Source organism: Medicago truncatula, unplaced genomic scaffold, assembly GCF_003473485.1.
Source record: "Medicago truncatula cultivar Jemalong A17 unplaced genomic scaffold, MtrunA17r5.0-ANR MtrunA17Chr0c02, whole genome shotgun sequence".
NCBI classification, from domain to species: domain Eukaryota; kingdom Viridiplantae; phylum Streptophyta; class Magnoliopsida; order Fabales; family Fabaceae; genus Medicago; species Medicago truncatula.
Window position 1 is genome coordinate 163351 of NW_024340361.1, and position 9780 is coordinate 173130.

At 36.5% G+C, this 9780-nt stretch overlaps 1 protein-coding gene across 1 annotated transcript; it reads left to right on the forward strand.

Moving 5' to 3' along the window:
* The first annotated feature begins 3576 nt into the window (after positions 1-3576).
* On the forward strand, positions 3577-4386 carry LOC120577839 (protein NYNRIN-like). The gene has a single exon (XM_039829730.1). The coding sequence runs from the start codon at positions 3577-3579 to the stop codon at positions 4384-4386; it is 810 nt and encodes a 269-aa protein (XP_039685664.1).
* The last annotated feature ends 5394 nt before the right edge of the window (positions 4387-9780 follow it).

Sequence of the window (9780 nt, forward strand, 5' to 3'; positions counted from 1 at the left end):
CCAAGATGTAGCGCAGTCTTCAATAAGGAAGCCGCAAAAGCAATCGAAGGTTCTCAGCCACAGACAAAGTGGAGAGGCAAGTGGAAAGATAATCGCCCTAAATTTCATTTCGACAAAAGGGGTGTCCCATACAAAGACCATTCAGCTGGAAATTCTCAAAGGAAAAATCGGAGAGGAACTTTCAACCCATCTGCAATGTCCCCCACTAATACTTGGGTCTTTTCAGGAGGTAAGAAATCTGGATATTCTGCTCCCCCATCCAAATGGGTGAAGAGAAAGATCACTGCTCCTCGACATGATGCGCCAGAAGTGCCTAGCAGGTATTCTTACAATAATAACTACAAAGGTAAGCAACCTATGACACGAACTCAATGGCGTAGATATCAACGCCAGAAAAAAGCAACGGCGTTACAAGACATCACCAATGTCGACAAAGGGAAAGGAAAGCAGAAAGCTGTGTTCGAAATGGTTAAAAAACCAGCAACAGAGAGAATCTCACCCCCATTGTCAATTTTAAAGAAAGATCATCCCAAAGAGGATGAAGAAATGACTTCAAATTTCACTGGATCTGACCCCAGTCTTGATATCGTATGCAATGTGGTCTCAATCCTACCTGTGGAATACGACGTTCAGTCGGAAGTTAATGAAGTTGAAAGTGACTTCGTTGACGAAATGGCAACTCACAAGCCACTATGCTATTATGTCATGAATAATGGTTGTGTAGAAGAACAACATGCTGTGTTTGAAAAACCAGATACTTCAATGAAGTTACATCTCAAGCCTTTGTTCATTCAAGCAAAAATCAATGGCGTGGGAGTAAATAAAGTGTTAGTTGATGGTGGAGCCACAGTCAACCTGCTCCCTCAATCATTCCTGGGAAAGATCGGACTCTATGATTCTGATTTGAAACCTCACAATGTTATTCTCACTAATTATGAAGGTACATCAGGAAATTCTTTGGGTGCTATCGAATTGGAATTAATGGTGGGCAGCGTAAGAAGGACAACAATGTTTATGGTGGTCCCATCAAAAGCAAATTTCAATGTGCTGTTAGGCAGATAATGGATACATGGCGTAGGTGCAGTCCCTTCTACGGTGCATCAAAGGATCGCCATATGGAAAGATGATGGGCTAGTCGAGAACGTTGATGGCAGAAGTAAACACTATCACCAAGAAAATTTTTGATAAGCAACTAGCACATATAGCCCCAGTCATATGCCTAGGACCCAAAAGCATGATTTCGAACGATGAGATATACTCCATGAAACTGCAGCCAGAAGCAGGATTCGTGTGGGAAAAAGAATTTAGAGACCATGATTTTGTGATGGTCAACCAACAGGGAATTCATATAGAAAATGAAGATTTGCTCGAAACTAGAGCTCACACATACAAAAAGGTTGCTGATAGCCTTACACCAAATTTTTCTAAGTATGCTTCCCCACCAACTAGGTGGGATGTCAAAAATTAAAATCATGACTGAACCCAATATTTGGGAGAAAATTACAGCCTACTTGGCCGAGAACAAACTTCAAACGGCCAAAGAGGCCGAAGATTTACAGCAAGAGGTGATCGAGAAACCAATGGAAGGATCCACAGATGATGTTATCGAAGACCAAAGATTGGATTGCATCTATGATGATGAACCGCTGGGTTTCGAAGAAGATCCCATGGGATCCACTACCAAAATGAAAGCACAAGATCCCCTCGAAGAAATTGATTTGGGAGATGGCACTGTTAAAAGACCTACTTATGTAAGCGCCAAAACCCCTGAAGGATTCAAAAGTCAAATTGCAGAGCTATTAAAAGAATATAGAGATTGCTTTGCATGGGATTACAATGAAATGCCTGGTTTAAACCGGGATGTGGTGGAATTAAAATTACCAATTCGACCAGAGAAAAAGCCAGTAAAACAAATTCCTCGTATGTTTGCTCCGCAGATCTTGCCAAAGATCAAAGAAGAAATCGAGAAATTTCTGAAATGCGGCTTTATCAGGCCTGCATGGTATGTAGATTGGCTAGCAAACGTAGTTCCGGTTAAAAAGAAAAATGGAACCATAAGGGTATGTATAGATTTTAGAGATTTGAATCTCGCTACCCCTAAAGACGAATACCCAATGCCTGTAGCAGAAATGTTAATAGATTCAGCGGCGGGTTTCGATTACTTGAGTATGCGAGATGGATATTCTCGTTATAATCAAATCTTTATTGCAGAAGAAGATATCGCTAAGACTGCATTTCGATTGCTAGGGGCATTAGAAGGTTATGAATGCCTAGTGATGCAATTTGGTCTAAAAAATGCTGGTGCTACGTACCAGAGAGCGATGAATTCAATGTTCCATGACTTCATAGAGGATTTTATGCAAGTTTATATCGATGACATTGTGGTAAAATCTTCTTCGGAGGAAAAACATTTGGAACATTTACGTCGATCATTTGAAAGGATGAGGCGATATGGATTGAAAATGAATCCTTTAAAATGTGCATTTGGGGTTTGTGCAGGTGATTTTCTAGGTTTCGTAGTGCATAAAAAGGGAATCGAAATCAACCAGAACAAAACCAAGGCAATAATTGAGACCAAAGTTCCTTCTACGAAGAAAGAATTGCAGTCATTACTGGGAAAAATCAACTTTCTACGGAGGTTTATATCAAATTTGAGTGGAAAGACACAAGCTTTCTCACCATTACTCCGACCAAAGAAAGATGATGTTTTCAAATGGGAACCAGAGCACCAAAAAGCTTTTGATGAAATCAAGTCATATCTGGTAAACCCTCCAGTTCTTTCCCCTTTATTGAAAGATAGGAGAATGAGATTGTATATAGCAGCGTCAGATGGCACTATAGGAAGTATGTTAGCACAAGAGGATGAATATGGCACAGAAAGGGCCATTTACTATTTAAGTAGGGTACTCAATGATGTTGAAACAAGATATCATCCTAGTGAAAAACTTTGTCTTTGCTTATTCTTCTCATGTACAAAACTTAAGCATTATATAAAGCCTTTTGACGTTTATGTTTATTCCCATTTTGATATTATTAAGCATATGTTATCGAAACCTATTCTACACAGCAGAGTCGGAAAATGGGCCTTAGCATTGATAGAATATTCACTGACTTATCAGTCATTAAATGCTGTCAAAGGCCAAATTATAGCCGATTTTATTGTAGATCATTCAGTAGAAGAAGTTTTGACAACTGAAATAGCAAACCATCCTTGGAAATTATTTCGATGGTTCCAGTCATAAAAATGGTACTGGAGTTGAAATAATGATAGTTTCGCCCAAACATCATGTATTTAAATATATGTTTCGAATCAATCAATTTTGCTCTAATAATGAGGCTGAATATGAAGCCTTGATTACGGGTCTAGAAATAGCACTCGAACTGGGGGCAAAATCCATCGAAATTATAGGAGATTCTGAACTGGTCCTTAGACAGATGACTAAAGATTATAAATGCGTCAAGGAAAGTTTGGTCACCTATCATGCAATAGCTAGTAGGCTGTTGAAGCGTTTCACTCACGTGTAAATTCGGCACGTACCTCAAATGGAAAACCAAGATGCAAACAATCTAGCACAAATGGCCTCTGGATACAAAGTACCGAAAGATCAAATGCAAGAGCCGATAGAGATTAGAAACAGACGAAATTCAATGGACTCATTCTCTAGAAAATCGTTAACACCAAAACTTGGGGGGACTGAAGCATGCCAAAAGTTCATAAAAGGTACAGATTTCGTCGAACTTTTTGTCATTAACGATTTAAATGAAAATAATTGGCGAAAGCCTATAGTAAAATATTTAGAAAATCCAGATGGAACCACTTGTCGAAAGGTGAAATATAGAGCCTTGAGCTATGTAATAATGGGCAATGAAGTATTCAAAAAGACTTCGGAAGGAGTTTTGCTGAAATGCCTGGGTGAAACAGATGCATATTTGGCTGTTTCTAATACACATAGCGGAACTTGTGGAACGCACCAAGCTGGCCATAAAATGAAATGGCTTTTGTTTCGACAAGGGTTATATTGGCCAACTATGCTCAAAGATTGCATAGAATTCGCAAAAGGATGCCAAAAGTACGCTGGAATTCAACGCGTCCCGACAAGTGAACTTCATGCGATAATCAAACCCTGGCCATTTAGAGGATGGGCTTTAGATGTGATAGGGGAAATCAAACCCACCTCATCAAAAGGATATAGTTACATCTTGGTAGGAATAAATTATTTTACAAAATGGATAGAGGCAATTCCCGTAAAAGATGTTACTCAAGAGGAAGTTATAAGTTTCATCCAGAAGTTCATTATCTATAGGTTTGGTATTCCAGAAACCATAACCACAAACCAAGGATCCGTGTTCACTGGTCAAAAGATGGCAAAGTTTGTAACGCCCTAATTGTTATTTAATTATTTTTAGTTGATTTAAAGTCTTTTATATGATTTTAAATGATTTATGTTGATTTTGTGGTGTGGTGTATTTTATTAAATGGTTATTTTCATTATTTAATAGAATAAGTGGAGAAATAGAATTATTTTGGAGTGTGGGAGTTAATTAGGATTTAATAAAAATTAAGGGAGTTTAATGAAATAAAGGGGGAGTTATAGTTTTAGGAGTGAGGAAAAGAAAAGGTCAGTAGCAGTTTTACGTGAAACATGTTTTGGGAGAGAAAATCAAGAACAAGGGTGGGAAGAACAAGTGGAGTCAGAGAATCTGATTGTTGTGCTTTTGTTCATCTAAATTAAGGTAAGGGTGAGACTATCTCTCAATAATCATAATCTATAATTTCTGAAAATTGACCTAATTGCATAGTTTTTGGAAGATAAATTGAAGGTTAGGGTTTGATGATGATTCAGAGGGGAAATGGGTATTGATCATGTTAATTCTGTTGTAATGTAATGTTCAGAATGAAAACTTAATCTATACTGTTGTTGTGATCATAAATTGATTGAAATTATGATTGATTGGATGAATTGATGAAGATTTGTATGATGGTGGAATGATCTGTATTTGTTGTTGTTGATGCATGTTTTATGTTCCTTTAGATACCTAATTGTATAATGAACCTATAAACAATCTTTGGAAACATGTTTGGGCATTGGGAGATCAAAATTGGGGGTTTTGGGGTGAAAAATGGTTTAAACCCGTGAAAAATTATGCAGAAACGATGACTATTCGCTTAAGCGAGCCGGAAGCGATCTGTAAGCGAACAACTACTGTAAGTAGTTCGCTTAAGCGAAGTGCTTTTTGACAGCATTTCTTATTTTGTGTTCTTGTGTCTTTTTCACACGTTTCTGTTTTGAATTGGCCTTTGGTGTAGCTTTCCAATGGCTTTGGTTTGACTCTAAAATGATTTTTGGTTTAGGAGTTATGATGAAAATACTCCAAGTAGGTCTTAGGGAAATCTTAAGAAAATTCAGCACAACCATTACCAAGTTAATCCAAAACTTATGGGATAATTCCAAGGCTCAAAATTAGAAGTAATATGAGTGCAATTAAGGTGTTTAAGAGTATTTAACCCATGTTGTGAGTTGACCCTTGGGGTAGGAATGGAGGTTGATTATAGTACTGTTGAGGTTGAGTGAGTCAGATATAATATGATTTGATGTTGTTAGTAATGAGATATATTTGTATATGCATTATGTGGATTATATAAGATGTTTAAGTTGATGTTGATTATCATTTGATATTGTTATATCTTGAGATGTTTATGTGCTGCCTATGTTGCTGTTGTAAATTGATTAAGCTGCATGTGACGGTCTAAGATGTAAGATGTCGTCCAAAGTATTGGAGTCTTAAGTTGTTGATGTTGACCAAGTTGTGGAGTAAGTTATAATTATTTATGCACAGTCGTCGTTGTCTACGTTGTCGTTGATGTTGCCGTTGTTGAGTCTAGTGAATTTGGAGATGATTGAGTATGAAACCAAGTGAACATATACTATGTTGAATGAACTTTATGCATTAGTTGATTATGATTAATTGTGTATTTTCTGAAATCGTTGGATCAATTATGATGGATTATTGTTGACTGTGATGTATATTTATATTTAAATAAATTATACATGTTGCTGAATTCTTTTCAAAGGTTGAAGTATTATTAATTGGATTGTCGAGGTGAAGTCATATTTACATATATGCATTGATGAGTAGTGGTTGTCGTTGATGTTGTTGAGTTGTATGTAGAGATACACAGGTTGGGTAGTTGCATAAACATCAAAGTGGGAGAGCTTCGGCTCTGGAACGCCTTGTCGTTCAAAACGGTGGAACACTAGTTGTTCAAAGCGGTGTGGAGCGGTGAGGACTTAGGTCCTGTTGAGAATGCTTTAACCATTCGACAGTGGTGTGGGTCACGGCCCTGAATTATGGTACCACATGCATAGTTGCATTTATTGAGGAGTATTAGGGGGGAGGTCATGTCTTGCATGAGTCTTAGCGGTGGTGTCGAGTTGTTGCATGAGTTGTTGTTGTTGGTTTTAATTACCATTTGTTGTTAATGATAATATACTTATATATTGATGAATTATTATTATGACAGGGTGTTAGATTTAATTGATGAATTTGATATCTATTATTGATGATATTGTTGATTATGAAATATATACATATATTGGATAATTGTAGTTGCCGTTGTTCTTGAGGGATTTGTTGTCGTTGTCGTTGAATCTTGTTGTCGTCGTCGTTGTTGGTTGAATTAGCAAGTGTTACTAAAGTTAAAGAAGTAAGAACATTATTGTTGAATATATGTTGTTGTTTATATTATTATGATATTGATTATAATGTTATGATGACTGTTTATGGTGTTGAATATGAGGTTGTTAGGATGTTACATGATGATGATTATGAATGTTGTGATGATGATTATGTGATGTTATCTATGAGTTGTTAAATGTACTTGATGATGGTTATGTTAAGTTGATAAGTTGTCTTTTATTCATGAATTGCTAATGGAATGTTTGATGAATAATTATTATTATGAAATGATGATGTTACGTATAATTACTAAGTTGTCCTCTATTCATGAGTTGTTAATAAGGTGCTTGGTGGAGAATGTTAATACGAATTAATGATGTTGTTATGTTGTATATGAACTATGAATATGATGTTGTTACGTTGTTTATGTCATTGATTATGAAGTTGTCATGTTGTATACGAATTATGAGTATGATGTTATATGATTATGATTAAGATGTTGATTATGAAGTTAAATGATGTTGTTATGATGTTGTTTATAATATCGAGTTATGACTGTTGATATGATGAGTACATGATATGGTTTAGGAGTCGTTAAAAGAATTATTATTACTAATTGATGGAGTTTAAGTTGTTAGATGCATTTGATGAATTATATATTATTATTATTGATTGTGAATCTCACCCCTTCTGCTTGAAAATGTTGCCCTTCGTATGGGTAACTTGCAGGTAATAAAGATTAGTAGGAGTGGTGGCTCAAAGTGTCTAGGGCTCTGATACGTAACGGGATGGGAAATTGTTGTTATGTTTATCATTCCTTTATGTGTCAATTTTGGAACATGTTGTTGAAGCTTTTATTGTCGTTGAATTAATTCCGCTGCAAAGTTTTAATTATTACGGTGTTGAAATTTGAAGGATAATTATTTAATTATTCCATTTGTGATTTTTTTTAAGAAAAGAAGTGTAACATTCCGTTTAAGGTGGTTTTACTCTGATTAATTTATGAAAATTTTATGTTGGGAAAACGGGGTGTTACAAAGTTTGCCGAAGATATAGGTTTTAAATTGCTAACCTCGACACCATATTATGCACAAGCAAATGGTCAGGTTGAAGCTGCGAACAAAAATATCATTGCCATTATCAAACGTAAAATAAAGGCAAAGCCAAAAAATTGGCCTGAAGTTTTAGGCGAAGCTTTGTGGGCATGTCGAACATCTCCTAAAGAATCGACAAACACTACACCTTTTAGGCTGACATTTGGTCATGATGCTGTGTTACCTGTAGAGATCTTGCTTCAATCAACCAGAATCCAAAGACAATGCGAAATACCAGTTAATCATTATTAGGACATGGTCATGGACGAATTGATCGATCTCGATGAAGAAAGATTAACAGCATTTGAAGTCCTTGCAAGACAAAAAGAGAGGGTGGCAAAATCATATAATAAAAAGGTGAAATCGAAATTTTTCACCCAGGGAGATTTGGCGTGGAAAGTCATTTTACCAATGGACAAAAAAGATAGAATTTTGGGAAAATGGTCACCCAGTTGGGAAGGACCATGGCAGATATTGAGAGTCTTTTCGAACAATGCATATGAGATCGAAGAATTAAATGAAGATCGAAGGATCTTGCGAATAAACGGAAAGTACTTGAAAAAGTATAAACCGACATTACAAGAAATTAAAATCATGCAAGAGTAATTCGAAAAGAAAATTTAAACATAGCATTTCATATCAAGAAGGCCAACTGATGGGCAGTTTACATAAAAGTGTCTTCAAAATGGGCTCTAAGAGCGCAGAGTAAACCATTACAAAAAGAAATGCTACAAAAAAGAAATTAAAAAGAAAAACTCTAAGAGAGTTTGTGCAAATTGATGGGACGTTCTACATAAATTGGCCAAAGCCAAAAACGTCAAGGAACCATCTTATCTCGCTATCGAGACGACAGTGAAGGAAAAAACGCTAAAGATTATACAGTTCATCCTCAGCAGGAATAAATCCTCGATAGTTGTTCCTTATCCCATCTCCAGGGCAGTTGCGCCAGTTGTTGCAGAATCGGTGACGAATTAATTGAGGGAGCAACAACCTTTTGTACCAGCCCGAGACAAAACGAAAATGGGTATCTCCTCCCATAATGTCTCTGCAGTAGTTCGCAACAATCTGTGTCCTTAGAAGAGACCAGAAGTCGTTGAAAAGTTCTGTGGCATCTGGGGTAATGCCGTCGAGTGCCCTCAGCATGACATCAAAGTAGAGCGCGCTCACTGAGCCATCATCCATAGCATTCCTAAGCAAGCGCTTGATAGTGGGAATGCGTGGCTCAGCGTTTAGCATTTGCTGAGTGCATCGCAAAACACAGAACATGGGGTTCCCATGATCCCATAAGCGAAACATGAAATCCAACTTTGGATGGGTAGGATCAAGATCAGTAAGTAACTTGATGCAGTCCTCCCCAAAAGCTCTTGAGACCTTATGATCTCTGCAAAGAGCAGCAATCCTTTTGTTTTGTCTCTGGAAAGAGAAAAGATCAAACATGCTATGGCTAGCAGTTCTTGCAGCAATGTCAATGATCAGATCATCGCTCAAACAGCTTATGAACTCCATGATGAAACTTTTGTTTATGGAAATATGTTTTTAGAAAACACAAATAAAGATAAATGAGAAGATGAATATCACAAGACAAAGGACGGTATTTATAGTGAAATAAGGGAGTTGAAAAGTGGTTTTTCTCTCTTTGAAACTCAAACGACGGTTCTTCCTTGTTTGATCATCTAAGATCAGATGCAGACACGTGGCATCAAGGTGCTGCCGCAATTCAAAGAGCCTTGAGAAAGAAGTTGTAAAAATTTTATGTTTTATCTTCCCTTAAAGAATCTCATAATTAGATTTTTTAGAAGTTTAACGGTTTCCAAGACAAGTTAATCCTATCAAGTTAAAAAGAAACTTTTTTAGTTTCTCATCATTATAGTTGTCTTGGACTTTGTTCCATCAAAGGAGTAATTAAAAAATATATAATAAAAAGTTGCTCAAATAAAACATGTGTTATATTAATGTTAAACGGTTTTTAGACCGTTACAAAACAAATACATATGAAATATATTTAAAG

Bases quoted from the DNA above. Each gene is read 5' to 3' on its own strand.
- LOC120577839 (XM_039829730.1), top strand. From the start codon at position 3,577: ATGGCCTCTGGATACAAAGTACCGAAAGATCAAATGCAAGAGCCGATA.